The following is a 19,491-nucleotide window of genomic DNA, read 5'->3' as shown; positions in this document are numbered from 1 at the left end:
ATAAGTAAATTACTGGTGATTTATTAGTTAGTGGGTAAAAAGAAATTTTAATCACCACAGGGTACTTATCCCTCCCAGTTCCCACTTTCATAATGGTAGTTGATGAAAGGGATAGAGAATTTTATGCATTATGGCCCTTCACATAGTAACATTTCCATCCATTAACAGTTTTTCAATGCACAGATGGGAAACCCGTTAAAAGATACAGTATGATTCTATGTACTCCTTTTTTTGGATGGAGGTTTAAGTGGAGCTATTATACAACATACATTTCTTAAACTATTTGTTCTTTTAATTATATTCATGTGTTAGATATTTAAGCTGACTTATACCAGATCTACATAAATGTACCACTGCAGGTATTAATGAAGAGCTTTGTAGGACCCCCAAAACCATCTTGCTTCTTTTAGGATTATTTTTTTAAAGTACGGCGAGAGTAAAATGACCACTTTAGTCATAGTGAATTCAGACTGTCCCACTATGAGAATCTTTGTTAGGAAGTAGATTGCAACTCTACCATCCTTTTTAAATTTCTTGAGCTTTTAATCACAAATACTACTTACTATTTTGCTTTCAATACCCTTAGAGTATTTAGAAGCAAAGTATGTATGCGCTCTTGTTTACTTATGTGCACATGTTTTAAAAATAAGAACAATAGAAACATTTAATTGAATGCACGCACTTGAAAAGTGTCCTACCATTACAAATGACAGCGTACTTGAGAAATCCAACCAGGAAGTTTACTCTCTATCTTCCCTGGATTACCAAAACCAGAATGGTGAGATTTTCTTTCCCCCTTTAAAGAGTAGTGACAGTGCCAAAAGAAAAGAAAAAAAAAAAATCCACTGACATTTTTTTAGGTATTAGAGAGCAAAGTTCTGACAGGAGCACCACTAATTAACTGATAATTGTCTTCCTTTGGCAAGCTTTCCTCTTCCTGCTCTTAATTTGCAGGTCTCTGTTCAGTTGTTGAAACAATACACATACTAGTTTTTCATTTATGAGTAAATTTGAACTGTTGCCACTTAAAATTGTAGCTGTTGTAATAGGTGAAATTGAGGTTGTTAGACCACCACAAGGAACTGCTGAGAACTCCTAAGTAATAAATCCACCATTGCCTCTGGATTAAAGCAGAGGAATGAAACAATTTTAAAAAAGCAAAACTACTCCTGCAATAAAATACTGCCTTATCTTCTCCATAACCGGCTTTATCCGTGAGGACTGGTGCTCAGTAGTTTTGTTACTGGAAAATAATAATAATAATTGAAGTTGTATGAGAGTAAAATAGGGTTGACAGATCCCGGTGTGATGAAATGTTGTGATTGATCCGTTTTCTTCGGATCTTTGCAGTGGGAGGAAGTGAGTATTATGGATGAAAAAAATACACCCATCCGAACCTACCAAGTGTGCAACGTGATGGAACCCAGCCAGAATAACTGGCTCCGAACTGACTGGATCACCCGAGAAGGGGCTCAGAGGGTGTACATTGAGATCAAGTTCACCTTGAGGGACTGCAATAGTCTTCCGGGCGTCATGGGGACTTGCAAGGAGACGTTTAACCTGTACTACTATGAATCGGACAGCGACAAAGAGCGTTTCATCCGAGAGAGCCAGTTTGCCAAGATCGACACCATCGCCGCTGATGAGAGCTTCACCCAAGTGGACATCGGCGACCGGATCATGAAGCTGAACACTGAGGTCCGAGATGTAGGGCCACTGAGCAAAAAGGGGTTTTACCTGGCGTTTCAGGATGTGGGCGCCTGCATCGCCCTGGTGTCCGTCCGCGTGTTCTATAAGAAGTGTCCGCTCACGGTGCGCAATCTGGCCCAGTTTCCAGACACCATCACAGGGGCTGATACGTCTTCTCTGGTGGAAGTCCGCGGCTCCTGTGTCAACAACTCCGAGGAGAAGGATGTGCCAAAAATGTACTGCGGGGCAGATGGTGAATGGCTGGTACCCATTGGCAACTGCCTCTGCAATGCTGGGCATGAAGAGCGGAATGGAGAATGCCAAGGTAAGACGAGCCATATTGTACTTTTCATTAGGGCTCAGTGCACATAATTAAATCAGAGATGCGACTGAATGGAGTAGAGCCAGTAATTAGTAGCCCCTGTGGGATGTGGTGGGACAGAGGGGTCTAATGAGTAAGGGCTGTAGCTCCAGGTGGCAAGGCTGGGCCGGTTCTGAGCCTGACAATGTAAATGATGCTGCCATAATCAGCAGAAGGCCAAACATATTTGCTATCGGGCACTTAGATCTGAACTGGCTTGATGTGCCCTCGGAAACGTAAATGATCAAGCTGAAGAAATGAGATGGATTGATCCTTCTTTAAATAGGCTGGACAGATGTTCACTCCATAGTACCGACTTGGTAAAAATGGTAACTATCTGGTTGTGTGTATATGTACATAAACAATTTACATGCGAAATATGAATTGTGTTGTTGCAAATCTCTGAAGCTGTGTGGGCAATGTCCAGTGTCCCCTGCCTTTTAGAGTGACAGTGTTTCAAGAGCATTTGTTCCACTGAGCATCCATCAACAGGGTCCCTAAGAGAAATTAATCTTGATGAAAGACCTTTCTTTCCCCCAGGAGGTGATAAGGAACTAGCAAGAGTCTTCTTATTTCATCTGTGGTCAGAGGCGATATTAAATTGTGATCCATTTGGTTATTGAGTGTTTGAAGAAATCTCGATGTTTTTATCATGTTAATTTCTATGCAGCAGAGTACTAAAGTGTGTTTTTTTTTCCTCACCTAAAATACAGTGTATGCAATTCCTTCTTCCCTTATGTCCCCTTTTCTGTCAGAATACTGAGGATTTTGTAAAGTTTTTATTTCTCTTTAAAAAGCCTTGTTTCTGAGTAAGGGATGAGAGTAATTCATTTGTATATGGATTGCTCATGTCATGTGTAGCTTAAGGCTTTAAAAAAATCAGTTATCCAAGGATTTTATTTTTGCTTGGTATTTATTTTTAGTGGTTATCAATAGTTTGCTGCTGCCAATCTTATTATGATTAGTACTAAACAGTGTAACTCTGGTCCCATCTAGGCAACAGATCAGATTAATCTTTTCTCGGGGGGATTGTTGCGCTGTAGACTGGATTGCCCATGGTTCACCTGATTTGGTGATTAAAGAGCCTGAAATAACTGCCTGCCAAACAATTTGTCTGGCATTTCAACCATCTTAATGACACGGTGGGATTAACTATGTATGGGGCAATCCACTCGACGGACTAGAAATCAACTATAATAACCTAGAAAAATTACAGTTTTGATAATTTGGTGTCATAGAGTTATGATTTCATAGTTTATACATTTCTAAAGTGTCATTCTTGATTTGCTTGCAGTTATTTTTCAGAGTAGCTAACAATGAATGTCTTTTAACTTCATTGTAAATAAAGCAGAATAAAGGCTGACTACCATTTCTGTTGACCTAGCGTGAAAAGGTAAATTTTTAAACTAGAAAATTTGTAAGTTGGAATTTAAAGGCATATTTTGCCATTTTGTTTGCTGTTGGCTTAGCAACTATAAGATAACCTGTACCAAAGTGAAACCTTGAAGTATATTCTAATACCAATTTTAGAAAGTATGAGTACATTGTTATTGGCATGTGAATTATAATAATCATAGAAGGAATAGTGAAATGAACTGGGTGATGACACCACATCACATTTTAGAGTAAATTTTTCTGCTTTCTCTATTTTTCTAAGACAGAATATGCACATCTTCACATGCCAAGATTTTTATATATATTTAAAATATATATTGTCTTCCATTTCCTGCTCAAATGGTCACATGGCTGGCATTAGAATCTCTCTGTATTAATGTCATTGATTTTCAATTGTCACAGAGCCCAATAACTCATCCGTTGCTTCATTGTGAAACTCCTTGACAGTTTTACAACCCAAATTAGAAGGAAAAGAGAAAAAGATGGAGGGGGAAATGAATGTAAAGTCAATTGAACATGTTAGTGGTTTGTTTTATGGAAATAATCTTGGGACTCTAGTTAATCATGTAGTTCATGGAAGGGGAGGGGCTCCAAGTTTTAGGTCTAGTCCATTTCTGAGCAAACTGTTCTTAACACAGGATCAGATATTTAATGGAATGGGAAGATTGGTTGAGCCATTTTTGAGAATCTTTGGTATTTCCACACCTGCTCCCCATGTATTTCCTTTGCTAATCATAAAGTGACTAACTTGCCCTAGCTGGTTTGGCTCAGTGGATAGAACATCGGCCTGCAGACTGGAGGGTCCCAGGTTCCAATTCCAGTCAAGGGCACGTGCCTGGGTTGCAGGTTTGATCCCCAGTAGGGGGCATGCAAGAGGCAGCTGATCAATGATTCTCTCTCATCATTGATGTTTCTATCTCTCCCTCTCCCTACCTCTCTAAAATTAATAAAAATATATTTTTTTTAAAAGTTTAAAGAAATAAAGTGATTAACTCTTTAAGAAGATACTTTTTTGCACAAAACCTTGCACTTTGTGCTTTTTTTGTTTTTGATTCTACCAGTTAGAATCTCTGATGAATTTAGGAAGAAAGGAAAAACTTGAATGACAAAGGATTCTTAAGATTCCAAACTTGAGTGAGACTTTTTAAAGACTGCCCAAGTCTCAGGAGTAATAAAAATGATTGTCTCCATCCTTGACATCAGAGAAACATCCAAGTGGAGCTGAAGGAACATCAAGACAAGGAAATGTGTCTCAATTTGGTCACTTAGCTGTATGACCTTGAGCATGATTTTTAGTATGGTTTGTTTATCTATAAAATGGGTTGATAATAATTATACTATCTTCCTGACTTGCCATGAGGACATGATGTTGTTAGATTGGTAAAAATCACCTTGTAGATCATAAAGTATGAAACTGATGTAAATGCTAGCATTTTTGTTAATCCTTCTGCTCTTCCCAAGTCGTAGCTGATGACTTTTAAAGGTGCTGAGCTGAAGTAGTAAAAAGGTATTCATCTCCCAGTCACTCTTGGAAGTCAAGGCTAAAAAGAGAAAGCATTGCCCTTGCCCTAACAAAGAATAATGTCCATTTTCACACTTCATATTGCAAATGATATTTGGAGAGTGTCAGGTTTTGTTGTTGTTGTTGTTTTGTTGTTATTGTTTTTCCTTGAAGGAAAGAGAACTTTCCTTTGAGTGAGAGAAAAGTGATTAGGGGGTGGGACCAGAAAGAGGAGGTGTGAAGAGAGCTTAAGAAGGAATATAATGGAGAATTGGCAAGGCTTCAGAACTCTGGCAGCAGGTTCCTCCCCAATTGTCTTTCCAATGGGTATATTGTGGCAGCACAAATAGAAGACCAGGTGAAAGGTCACCTACTTCCTCATCCATCTTCCTCAGGGTCTGAGAGGTCAGAGTGAAGATTGATTAAGATCTTAAATGTTTGACAAAGGATCCCTGGCCAAAAATGGGCCGGGCGGGTGGGGGCCTGGGGTGTGCTGTTGTTTAAATCTAACCCTGGTCATCTGCCGCCGGAGTCCTCAAGGGACTGGGGACAGAACTACACTTCCTCTTAGAGTTCTTACTTCCAAGCGGTACATGCTAATGGAGACGTGAAGAGCTGCCTCAAAAGTGTCCAGTGGCAGGGTGATGGTGGGCTTGCCCTCTGAAGCAGCCGCAAGTTCATTGTGCTCTTGAATACCATTTTCTGAAATGATTTGGCTCAGTCTCAGCAGGACAACAAAGAGTGTTAGTCACTCATCTGCCCTCTTCAGGAGAAGGGCGCAGTGGCTTGAACTTGCCTAGTGATTGGGCGCAGAGGATGAGAAAATATTCGAGTTAGTCTAGTCACCCGTCCACCTCACATGGTCAGAAAAAGAAATAAAATCACATCAGACACCCCTTTTCCACAACACACACAGCCATTCCCCTCGGCGAGGAAATCTGCCAGATGTTTCACTGGGCTGTTTTCCTTCCCTCAGAAATATTAAGCAGAAGGCAGACAGGAAAGGATTCTTTATGAACTTATTTTTTGCTTAATTGAAAAGCTGAAAAATGAAAGTCACAGATTTACTCTTTGTGAAATATTAATAAGCAATATTTTCAGAGAATACACAGAAAAATAAAACCAATAAAAAGAAAACTTTCTTAGAGTCACTCTTAAGGACAAGGAAGTGGTCACAACTGTGACAAAATTCAGCCAGGTAGAAATCAAGCCTTGCTGAAATACACAATTTTGCATAAGTTGTTTGGGGTTATATATCTCTAGGACCTATATTATATGTCATTACATACATATGATGCCTTCATATCAGCAAAAGGTGTCTTGTTCAAAGCTCTTTTGAGAAAGAACACGACAAATGCTTTGATGGTTGTGAAATAGAAATATTTCAAATTTGTCCTCTGAAAAGAGAGCACTGTGGTTACAAAGAAATCATGATGACTTTGTTTTCCTAAGAACCTTAGGAAAAAGAAGTACTGAAAAGGAAGCATTTAAAATATAATTCAGAAGAGACACTGTTTTCTTTTTCCTTTGAATCGTGTCTTTAAGAATCAATTGCTTGAATCACATGGCTGCCTTTATCCTGGCTTTGAAGCATGGCTGTGGCTATGATCATTGAAAGATGCAATTCTTTATATACGAGAAGAATAGAGTTTAATTATTGTCTTTCTTTCTGTTGTGCTTTTTTATTTCTCTATCTTCATGTGACTAGGCTTCTTTTTTAGTGTGAATGAGGCAATGGTCTCTATTTTGGTTTCACCAAAGCATCACATAGGCATTATCTCAGTTAGGGATTTTTGACTATGCTATTTAGGATTTGATGATTTATTTTAGTCCAACTGAGCTTCCCTGTACCTTTCAAAAAACGAATTAAGACAAAATTCTTTTTTTAACACATGATGCTGTAGGAAAAAGACTGATTAAATGGCTTTCCAGCTGCCACTGTGCAAAACAGAGGCAGTTGTGATTTGTTTTTCACATCATTGAACTTTGCTACTTAAGGGTGTGTTGTTGTTTTTTAAATTGATGAATTTAACATTACCAAAGAACTGCATACTTAACTCTTACTCAAACTTTTTAAAGTTCTTTTTGTTAATCCTCACCTGAGGATATTTTTCCATTGATCTTTTAAAGAGAGTGGAAGAGAGGGAAAGACAGAGAGAAATATCAATGTGAGAGAAACACATAGATTGGTTTGCCTCCTGCATGCACCCTGACCAGGGTCGGGGGCCAGGGAGGAACCTGCAACCAAGGTACGTGCCCTTGACCGGAATCAAACCCGGGACCCTTTGGTCTGAAGGTCGACGCTCTATCCACTGAGCCAAGCCAGCTATGGCTTACTCAAACTTTATATGAGTTACCACTTTTTACAATTTGACAAGGAACCCAAATATATCTTTATACATTTATTTAAAAAAATAACAAGTGGAATTATTCTTAGTTGTCTTGTTTTTAGGACGCTTGACTATCACATTAGAGAATATAACTTTCCTTCATTCTTCATAATTGATTAAAATCCTATAGGAACAATATTATACTTTAATTTTTCACTTATTGGTAGATGTTTAGGTTGTCCTAGTTTTTCCTGGTAATATTTTTAAACAAACACTTTAATTTGAAAATCATATCTTTATATTTGCGTTAAGATGTTGAATGGTTAAGCTTGCTTTGTTATTTTTCTGGCTTTATCCTGGGCAAGTGAATTCAGTAAAACTTCTGTATCCTGAGAATGTAAGTGGAGGAGTGCAGTCCATTATAACTAGATAAGTAACACCAGCGACTATTATGGAACATACTGGGGGCTCATGAAATGTTCATCGAATGAATGAATAAATAAATGCATAAGGAATTGTGGCCTGTTTCATATTAAACATTTATTTGGTGGAGTAATGTTTCATGGAGTCAACATGATATATCAGAATCTTTTCATGTGACTAATGTATTCAAGAGGTCCTTGTTTATCATTCCTACTTCAATTGGGTCTTAAGTATTTACTAGTACATCATGTTTATGAATCCTCTCTGTGCCTGAACGAACGTTCAGAAATCTCTGCAACATATGTGTGAACGTCTAGATATTTTAGTACCAAATGGCTATGCCCTGCCTTTTTGTTTGAGACTTGAGTTTAGTTTCTAGTTGTGCTACTTACCCAGATGTATGGTCATGGATATTTACAAGCCCCCTGATCTCAAGTTCACATTAGCAAATTGATGGTAATAGTATGTGATTATGTATGACAAACACATATAAACATGTATGCATACAGTGAAGGGTTAGCCCAGTGCCTAGAATCATTAAATGCTTAGTACATGGAAATAATTATTGTGAATTTTATTGTTATATAGAAATGTGGTGACAATATGGACTATTTGATCAGTGTCTGTTCAACAAGAAAAGCAGTTTATTCAGGTGAAGAATAGAGGAGTTTTGTGTTTTGGAGGAGCAATAGTGACATATACTAGTAAGCAAGGGTAGGGGATGGTATAAAATGGCTAATCTTGTCTACATTGATTCTCTCTTCCCCAAGTAATTGCAGTAGTTCAGTGGTTCTCAAAGTGTGTTCCAGCTGGGTTCCCCAAGACCCTTTCATGGGGTTTTCAAGGTGAAAACTTTCTTAACAATATAATAAGATGTTATCTGCCCTTTCGCTTTCCTTCTCTCATGAGCAGGTTTTCCAGAGGCTTACCCAATGTGTGATATCAAATTGAATACAGAAACAAATATGAGAAGCTAGCTGTCTACTATGAAGCCAGGGAATAAAGAGATTTGTAAAGAAAGGAAGAAAGAAAATAATACCATTCTTGTCACTAATTTCTTTTGTTCTGGGAAATATAAGTATTTTTTCATTAAAATGTTATTTGTGTTCTCATATAATGGGTTTATTATCAGTATTTTTATATTAATTATGAAAGATGAAACAGAGGGCCGGAGACCATGGGTTACCAGGACACAGACTTTATTGGAGAGAACACCTCTGCTGGCTCCCTTCCAGAGGGAAAAAGAGAGCGGGCATGCCAGGGTGGAAGCACCTTTTAAGGGGAGGAAAAGAGGGGACGGGGCTTAGGGCACTCAGCACACGCTGATGGGTGGTTTCATATAAGGCACATGATTAGGCACCTAGGGACTTAGGAATCAGGGGCTTAGGGTATTTGGCAGGTGCTGATTGGTGGTTCAATGTACAGTCCATATAAGGTGTTCAGGAATGTCCTGCTGCAGGTGGCGTTTACCTCATACTCCGTCCATCAGTTGGGGGAAGGTAGGATCTGTCAAATTAATAAATAATTATTTACAGATATTTTCAGTTTCAACTTACAATACTACATATCTATAACTTTAACTCACATAAACAAAAGCTCTTTGGCCTCCTCAATGTATTTAAGAGTGTAAAGGGGTTTCAAGATCCAAAAATTTGAGAACCACAGCAGAGGTCCATCAGCCTGTTAGTTTCTCTGGCAGGTAATAAAGTGCGCTACAGTCTTGCTGCAAACACATTAAAAATTGAAATGAAATAAGAAAGCTCTGAGAACTGTTTCCAAATCTGAGAGATTTAGGTAGCTTAGAAAAGTGGTGTTTTATTTATTCAACCTTTTTGATGTTTCTATAAAATTAGACAGCAATTTATAGCTCCTGGCTTTTTAAAAACTGTTTATCTGTGTCCAATAACATGGCTCAGTTCTCTTTAGTTTTTTTGTGCTTGTGAGAAGGAATGATTAAAGAAGGCCCCAGCTGTCTCCAAGACCCTGAGAGACTGTATCTTTTTCACTTAGGGCATAAAACCTTTCTCATATCCCCTTGCAGCTGGTACCTCAGAGCTGTTTTGGGGAGGAGAGCAGGTGAGGTCACTGGGTCCCATGATCTGGAGGGTAATTAATAGTCCCATGACTAAATGGACATTTTATAAATATTCAGGTCTATTTTGGCTTCCTGAGAACAACCGTGTTGGTACCCCTTACAACTCTCTTTGGAGACACCAAGCGTTTTCTGGGTGAATGCTGGTCCTCAGCTGTCTGCCTAGGGTTGCTTTTCCAGGCAGCAGATTCCTCATTTGCATATTCTGTATTCGCCCTCATGCAAAACAGCACACCCATTTCTCCCTTTCACAATGGTGCTGAGAGCTTCCTTTGGAAACTCCAGCCAAAATCTCCTTCTGTTTATGCAGAACCCAATGATTTAGATGCCATGCAAATTAATTCGGTTTTGATTTGAATGCTTCCAGAGATTGGGGGGGGGGGGGGGAGGGGGGCGTGTAGAGAGTGGACTATTTGCACAGGGCTCTTTGTGTAAACCCTACCCGCCCTCTACAGCCCTGATGTGGCTGGCTGTCACTCCCCAGCCCCTTGCCCCATGCAAAACAACCAGACTCCCGCTGCTCATTTTATTTTGACCTTTGGAAAGAAACCTAGCAGTTGGTGAATCCCTTGGCTTGCCTGTTTAGTGACAGCTTCAGCTGGAATCTTGATGTTCTTTCTGAGGTGGGAGGGAGGAGATGACACTATTCAGATTATGCTAGGAATGTTTAGAAGTGTCCCAACAAAGGGCTTAAAAAACATTGTAAAGTGAAAAGATCAAATTCTTTGCAAAAGAATTGTCAGATCTCAGGAAGTTACGGAAATAGGCTTTAGGTTACTAGCGGGCTTGAATACATTTCTTGATATAAGAAACTTCCAAACCTGTAGAGATTTTTTATGAGTTTATTTGAGCCAAATTGATGACAATTTCTGGGAAGCAAAATCTCAACACAATGAGAAAAATGCTCTGGAGAATGGCAGTTCTGCAGCTTATTTTATACATTAGAATCAAAGGAGGCAATCTAAGGAGGGTTACATGAAATTCATTGGTGGTAGATTAAGGGAGTGGGAGAAAGCAAAGTGGGGAATCTCTGGGATTAAATTAAAAGGCAAAATAAAGAAACATACTTCTCTTACATTGGTAGGTACAGGATAGTTAATCATTAACATTTACAGCACATAGAGATAGTATATTCAGAACAAGATAACAATGAGCAGTTCTGTGGTCTGGTACTCTGGTACTATGGATGTGCCCTGAAGGATCTGAAAAAGGAGGTTTCAAAAGTATGTTATCTTAGATGCAAAAAAAATGCAATAGACAGGCCCACTTAAGGTACATTAAAGATTAGTCTTTGTTACGGAAGCTATAGGCCTAGAATATAATTACCTGATATGACCTGCTTTTAATTAGGAATTTTTATGTTCAGGCCTATGTGGTTACCCCTTAGCTTGTCAGGTTTAGTAGGTGGTGCCTCCTTTTCCCCCCACACATTCCTTCAACAAATATATATTGAAAGTGTAGAATCTACAAACCATCATTGGTATTTTCACCATTGGTTTCTACATCTACGGAGGAACACATCAGTCTTCATAACTAGAATCACCATTGAAATCCTTTATTTTCACTTATATACCAGACGAATGTCTTTAAAAGGTATGTTACTGTAATTCTGTTCCTTATTCCATATGTGCATTCACTTCAAATTGAATTCCTGTCTTCCCCTCCCACCCAGTGTTTCCAAATTTCCTTTAACCTTTGCTTTATTCCCCTAAAGTAGAAACGCAAGCACACTGCATATCTTACCCAACAAACATCACTCTCTGCTTGAAAACAGAAGACCTTGATCATATGCATTCTATAAACTAGAAGAAGAAGACTTTGCATGAAATGTTTTTGAAGTTCAATTAGTTTTGAGTTCAAGCTAATTTCACAGGGCAGAAAATGGGCATAGCCAGACTTCGAGTGTAATTAAGTGGAGGCAGGGTCAGGAAAGACAACATCTAAATGTGGAAGAGCTTTTGTTTAGCTCCACATGGTCTGACAAAGTTTGATGATGCTGTTCAAAGTCCATTTGGGATGGATTATTAGGATTAAAGAACAGCAGAAGGCTCTGTACTTGGTACATTCTCTAGTGTCATTAGTGGATGAGAAAATTCAGCTGCTTATCTGGCTCTTGTTTCTGAGGATGGATTTAAACAGACCCACACTTCTTAAAGGTGATCCTACTAACCTCTTCTTAATAAGTTACAGATCTCAAATTGCTCAAAATCCTTAAAATACCATTTGAAGTAAGTTGATTGATAATTATCATTTCCCCTATGTGTGCAGATATTTTCCTCAGCAGTACAAAGCTATGGTACAGTTTCTTAATTACCCAGATAATCCTATTTGCTTGTATTTTTAAACTATGAAGTGCTGGGTAATTATTCAATTCTTAATAGAAGGCAAATGGCAATGTAAACAATAATTAGGATGTGAGACAGACTAATGCGCTTCAAAGCAAATTGGATTTTTTTCATACTGTTCAGCATGAAGTCCCATAAAGCTAACAATTTAGAAGCAAGGCAAAAAAGGTGCCATTTTGTCCATATTTTATGCCGTTATCTCTTCATGGCTTGTTTCTGTGAATAGCAGTTTGCCCCAATGAGGCTGGCTGTGCCCAAGCCAAATGTTTCGCTAACAATTGCCTCCCTGCTGTTTGACATTTGGCTGTCTTCTCCCAGGGCTCCAGATTGGTCCTTTGTCTGCTTCAGATCCCAGGGGTCAGAGGTTAACAGAATACTGATTTCCTCCCATAATACCATGGCAGGTAAATATGGGCCAACTTCAGGATCAGTTAAGACACAGCTCAGACAGGAATGCTTTTCTCCAGAGCCTTTGTCCTTAAGAACTTCCCTGGTTTAAGACGCCAAGTTTCCCAGCTCTTGCTTCCCACCATAGATCCTTCATTATGAGCACTGCCTTTCCTTTTATGGGGCTTTTTCATTCACAACTAACAATATATCCCCAGAAACACATGGCCTGAAAATTATGAACAAATCATTGCTTTTGATTAATTAATTTTACCAACTTAAGATTGTAATACTTTACAATTTTTATCTAGTTAATTATGCCTTGTAGTCTTATCTGTACTGTATGTTTCATTGGGGAAATAAACTGATAACAAAAGCGTAGACAAAGATAGTTTAAATAATGGTGCTATTACCTCCCCTCCCCTTTTTTTCTCGTCTAGCCTTCATGGTGTGTTGCCAGTTAGAGGTATAATTAAACGAGCAATCGATTTTATTTTCCATTTTCATCATTTATGGAGATGTCCAAGCATTCATCAATATCAATGTTATTAATGTTTTACATTAGTTAATTATATCAGTCTTAATTTTTTTTCTCCTAAGATTAATGTAACTCAGGAGGCTCCTTTCTAATTGGTTATGATGCACATGTAGCCTTTAAAAGTTTAAAATATATTTCAAACTCTCAGACATCTTGTTATCATCAACTAATTTTAAGCCACTTTTCTATATATTAGCTCTCCCATTTCTATTTGGCCAACCTCGTTCACATTGCACTGTGAACTTGATGCTTAGATTCATTTGTTTTCAGTTTTTAAGTGTTTGAAAAAGACCTCCCCACTTTGAAAAAACAGTTCCCTTTTCAAGTGTCCAGCTTGGCAATGACTGAAGCAGCCCCCAGGCAAATTACCATGTTAAAAGGACAGATCAATACCATTCTGGCTCCTCCACCCTTCTTGCTCTCTTCCAAGTGGGAAGAGTTTTGAAGAACCCTAGGAGGCCCTTGACAGATGTGCCAGGAGACTTCAAGAGGGTTGTCAATTGCCAAGTGGGGAACATTGACAGTTTGATCTAGTGCCCAGACAGCTTCTCCGCTGGCCATTTGAAAATGGATGCAAGAGGAATTGACAGCTTCAAGAAAGCTCAAGCAGTTCATGTAATTATGGAGAGGATTAGAAGAAAAGTGTTGGGAGAAATAAGAGATCAATACTAGGGCACGAGTTGACTGAACTCACCTTTAGCTGTTAGAGCACTCCATTTTGTAACATTTAGCCTGTGCATAGAGAAGAATATTTTATAGGTTTTTTTTTTAACTGTTATATAAGCCTATGCATAAGAAAAAAAATAAGCAACTCCTTTGATTTTTGAAAGAGGACTTGTAGGTAATTAACAGTATAATGCTTCCAGTACTTAAGATGTGAAGGTGCTAATTAACTAATGGAGAAAACTGAGATTTCATTACTCTGTGTCTCTAACTGAGGTGTCAGCAAAGAAGAGCAGGTGAAAGTAATATTTGAACATTCAGGTTTCCATTTATAGCATTTTCTTAAGGAACTACCTCTCTGTTTTTTTTTGTATTCTAGAGTCTAAAATTAGCAATATTGAAGGACTACATTAAAACAATATAAAAGTGTGTTGATTTTTAAGGAAAGGACCTCATGTTGATAGAGAACAGAATATTATGTACATGAATGAAAGGAAAACATGTTTTAAAAAAGGGTCTGAAACACAACCTGAGGGTCTCAAATGGTCTTACTTTTAGGAAGTTATATTCCACAGGGCAAAAATGGTGACTGTACCCAGTTAAAACAAGCCCAAGTACATAATTTATTCTAACCTTCATGAAGGATTCTGGGATTCTCATTCACAAAATGTTGTAGATATAACTATTTTAATAATTTTTAAATGGGTACTTGATAATAGCCAGAGCTCTGCACTATGATTTTAGCAATTATACTGAAACTCTTTTTGAAAGTTCATCATTAGATCTTTCTTTTTTTCTCCTAGAGAAACATAAAGTAATTTATTGAAGAAAAGTAATGTCTGTCCTTATAAAGATCACAGCTATTATTGCAACTTTTAAAAATATAGTAAAAAGAACCCCTTTCCCAAAAAGTGGATTGTTGACGTCTATAGATAATGATTGAAAAACACAAACCTAGTGAGTTTTTCAATATTTTCCATTATATCTTCTAGCTAGTTATCACTGATCTACAGGAAAGCTATTGATTTTTGTATGTTTATCTTGCATCCAATATCTTTATTGAACTGCCTTGTGAATACTAATAGGTTTTCAGTTAATTCTCCAGGGTTCTCTAGAGAACTAATATGTTTGACTGCAAGCAATTATTGTTTCTCGCCTTCTAAAAATTAGACCTCTTATTTCTGATTTTTATCTTATAACATTTGTCAGAATTTTCAGACTATCAATAAATAATAGTGTAGATTGTGAGCACCTTTATTTTATGTCCAATTTCAGTGGACATAACTTAAGTGTGCTATGAGATATTACCAAGTTTTAAACATTTCTCAGATAGAACAAATTTTGAATTTTGTTAAATTACTACAAGTATTTCTTTTACTTTGTGACCTTTTGACTTGTTGCCATTACATGATTTAATATATTAATAGATTTTTCTAATAATTAACCCTAAAGTCTGTTTGCATTTGTGGGGGTGGAGAGGAACTTATAAGATGGCTGTGAGTTTTGATAAGTAGATTATTGAGTTCCATTTGTTAATTGGAAATTATAATTAGGAGCCAGAGCTTTGGAATATAACTGAATTTTAATCTCAGTTTTTTCACTAACAGTGTGATTGGGCTAGTTACTTAACTTTAGTACTTTGGCTTTCTACTCTGTAACATGGGAATATGATACCTACTCCATAGGTATAGTTAGGATTAAATAAGATAATATATGTAAGTTCCACCTAGAAATTGAATTTATTAAGTGCTCAGTAAAATATAGTTTTTATTATTTTGTTTTGAAACATATAAATATCCAAATAATATTAATTTACATATTCTCTTTTTAACTCTATCCCTTTCTCTCTCCACTCCTATTTTTATCAAGTTTTAATATAATAGTCAATTTGTAAAATTAATTATGATAGTTTTCCATTTTTAATTAACATTGTAGAAAGTCCATGTGCCTGTGAACTAGCTTTTCTCTGTAAGTTTGAAAGATTTCATCATTAAAACTGACTCTGGACTGTGCATTTTTGATTTGGGTGCTTTTCTGTATGTTTGCTAGACTTCAGTAAAAAATGCACCATAGAAAGGAAACCTTGCTCAGTTGCTTTCCAAGTCACACAAATGACTTTTTAGCCCAGAATAGTAGACATTTGCTTTGACTTTGATTTGGGCCATTCCTAGCCTCTGCTGACTTTAGGGTAAAATGCAAAGATGCCACATTGCTGTCATGCATAATTATATTATTGAGATTTCTCATTATCTGTATAGATCTTAATTTAACCATACAAGTCAAAGGTAATGGGAGCATTAGACCTGGAGTTAGTGCATAGGCATGGTTGAGCTATCATCCCTTAAGCATGAGCCTGGCTGTTAATGAGAATCCAGTTGAGAAAATATTTAATATTCCATCAGGGAAAGCTGCATTCCACTGCAGAGGGAATGTGGAACAGGCTTCAGAACTGCAGTGCTTTGCTCTCTTTCTCTCTTTTTAATGAGAGAGAAAGAGAGAACATGGAATGATAGGTCCACATTTGTAGAAATATCTGGGGCAACTTTGACATAATAATTTTGTAAATGTTTTCTATTGGTTTAGAGAATAGACAAGTTTTAATTTTCATTTCAAATTATTCTGTGGGCCATATCGGACAGAACGAAGACCAGAGGGCAGATATTGCCTCAAGATAAGGAAGAACTTTCCGATATTTTGAACTAGGCGTGAGTGGAGTGAGATGCCTTTTGAGATGATGAGTTCCATATCTCTGAGGCCAGTGTTCACCCTGCCTAATGACCCTGGGGAATGTAACAGCATCCCTGCAGTAAGATATCTCAAAAGGAGCACCCTTGTCATTTTGGGCAGGTCAATTCTTCCTTTAGTAATATTTCCCAAATACTCTGAGTCTGTCCTGTGCACAGTGGACAAGCACATTGCAAGGATGGTCCCAGGGCCCTAAATTCCTGTGGCATCCTCCAGCTCCTATGACAGGCTAACACCTCTCCTTTTCCAAATGCCTCAGGAATTGATACCAATCTCAATTGTAAACTTCTAGTCTAGACAAACTGCAAGATCACTTGCAACTCTAAGATGGGTATCTGGTACTCTATTTTAAATATTTTATATTTTCTGTAGGTAGGTAATCTAGGTCTAGGATCTTCTAGCCTAGAAAAGATGTAGAAGTTCTTCAAACAATCCCAGCTATCAACCTCTCTACTTTTTATTTTCTTTAAGTCTAAGTGTACACCATAGCATCTCAAAAATGATTTCATGTTTCCCAATAGACACCGGTTAAAGGAGATGGGGAATGTCTTTTAGAAGAAATTATTAATATTTTATAAAAGTATCTCTAGTGATCATCAACTAAGTGCTCTTGGCTTTAATTTCTTTAGTCCTAAAACAGCCTTATAAGGTAGGTCCTGTTATACCCATTTTACAGTTGGGAAAATTGAGGTATGGAAAGGTGCCTCAGGCCATGTAGATTATTTAGTATGCTTAAAACCAGAGAAACTGGCTCCAGCCTCAGCATCTACCAACTCTATACTGTACTTTCTCTAGGGAAGAATTGTTAGGAAGAAAAAAATCTCTCCCCAGAGTGTAATACTGAGCAAATTATTCATATTTTGACTCTGTATCAGAGCAGAGAAGGAGGTTACAAGCGTAAACCCAAGTTTACAAAAGACAGCATCAGCGCATCCTAATAGAAGGACAGCCCAACCCCAGATGATAACTTTTTGATTTCATAATGCGGTGCAATAAATCCAAGGAAGTTTAGGAGGAAAATCAATCTAAAAAGCATTAACTTTAATAATCTATTATGTTGTGCACGTGTTTTTAAGCTGATTCAGTTAGAGTATTTAGTTGCAAATGTGTGCAGAAAAAATGGCAATGAAATCATTGAGAAGGCAATTCATTTATGTAAAAAGAGAGAAGGGGAAAAACATGAGCTCAACAGTTACAATTGGTGGGATATAGTCATTCCTTTAGGACCCACACATCCATCCTACCCTTTCTCCACTGTGTTGCTACCTTGTAGCTTCAGTGGAAATGGCTCACTTTTCAGCACCTAAAACATTACGTTAAGCTTCAGGCTTGGTTCATCCACTCTTAGATTAAGGAAATCTTGGAGGATGAGGTAATTTTGAAAGGATGGTGGTTTGGCATGGAAAGGATGAAGGATTAGTTTAGTTTATAGTTGCTAAATGTAGAATATATGAATGACTGAGGGTACTGGTCTAAGAAAGGAGGATAATCATATTCTTATTTGCTTCTCGGTTCTGAATATGACTTTGTGGAAAAGTAAGTTCTGAGATGCTTTAGTATGATACGCTGGGAAGTATCTTAGTCTGCTCAGGCTGCCCTAACAGAATACTACAGACTGGGTGACTTACATAGAAATGTATTTTCTCACAGTCCTGGAAGCCAGGAGTCCAAGATTGAGGTTCCATAGGGTTGGTTTTTGGTAAAGTTTCTTTTCCTGGATGTAGACAGTCGCTTTCACACTGGCCTTTTCTGTGCATGTGTGTGGTGAGGGAGAGACCACTGGTGCTGGTGTCTCTTTCTCTTCTTATAAGGGCACCACTCCTTTAGGATTAGGGCCCCACCCTTATGACCTCATTTAACCTTAATTACTTCCCTAAAGGCCCTATTTTGAAATACAGTCACCTTTGGGGTTTGGCTTTCAACATATGAATTTGCAGGGGCCACAATTCATTCCATCACAAAAGATAAAAAATGCATTTCTTTGTTTTACAAGACATGTGCCCATGTGGCAGGTCATTAAGACAGCCTTTGTATCAAACATAGTCTTCATGTCTTACAGTGTGTATGCCTGTGTGGACTTCTCAAGAAGACAGTGTGACTTGGTGGCCTAGAGCTTGGGTCCTGGTGACCAGGGCTCTTTAGGGCCCTTCTAGGAGTGTGGATCTTGTACAAATTACTTAATGCCTCTACTCACTAGTCACTTGTATTCCTCATGGCATGGGAACATGGTGTTAAGCCATGTTCAAGGGAACTTATGAATCATGGTTATCTAGAGTTAAGGAAAAAACAACACACACACACAAGAAAACACACACCAAGAAAGTCATGTTGTTTGTAAAAAAATAATGTAGTAATGTAAACAAGTAAAAAGATAAGCAAAGTCATCTATAATATCACCACATAATGAGAGCCATGCTTATCCTTTGGTTTCCGTACTTCCAGGCTTCCTTTGATGTATACACACACACACACACACACACACACACACACACACACACGGTATTGATCATGCAGCATGATCATAAACTCTTTCCAGATCAAGAAACATAACTTCATAACATTATTTTTAATGGCACAGAGTTTTCTGTTGCTTGGATATACCATTTTTTTTTCCAGCTACCCTCTGTGATTGAACATTTAGGTTGCTTTCAGCTTGATGCTTTTAATAATATTGCCCTGAGTATTCTCACAGCAAAATCTTAAAATATAGCCTTCATTATTTTCAAATGATTGCTGAGTTGAAAGGTACTCGATTTTAAAGGCTTTGATACTCAGTTTTGAGATACATTCTTACCAAAGCCTGAAACAATGAGGAATAGCTCACCTCTAGTGACATTACATGCAATTTTCTTGCAATGCTCATTAGTGACATGAATTCCAAAGTGGAGCTAGATTTACTCATTTGCACTTGCCTGTGAGAAAACGTAATGATTTTGCCAACGAAACCTCTGTTTTCATTCTAAAAATCAATTCAGTTTTATGCTTGCTTAAAACAAATGTAGGATTTTTTGGCTACCTGTGA

The 19,491-nt window shown here is 37.8% G+C and overlaps 1 protein-coding gene across 2 annotated transcripts in view; it reads left to right on the top strand.

The window, feature by feature from the left end:
• Window positions 1-19,491, top strand: part of EPHA4 (EPH receptor A4) — a gene marked incomplete at its 3' end in the record, with an annotated part of 135,227 nt that overhangs the window by 6,049 nt on the left and 109,687 nt on the right. For both annotated transcript variants that reach the window (XM_079782106.1, XM_079782107.1), the window contains exon 3: window positions 1,351-2,014. In XM_079782106.1, coding sequence (XP_079638232.1) covers window positions 1,351-2,014 — 664 coding nt within the window. The remainder of the gene's footprint in view (window positions 1-1,350; window positions 2,015-19,491) is intronic.

Source organism: Cnephaeus nilssonii, assembly GCF_951640355.1.
Source record: "Cnephaeus nilssonii genome assembly, chromosome: 10".
Taxonomy (NCBI): domain Eukaryota; kingdom Metazoa; phylum Chordata; class Mammalia; order Chiroptera; family Vespertilionidae; genus Cnephaeus; species Cnephaeus nilssonii.
The sequence above is the reverse complement of the archived record's forward strand: the minus strand, read 5'-3'. Positions and strand labels throughout refer to the sequence as shown.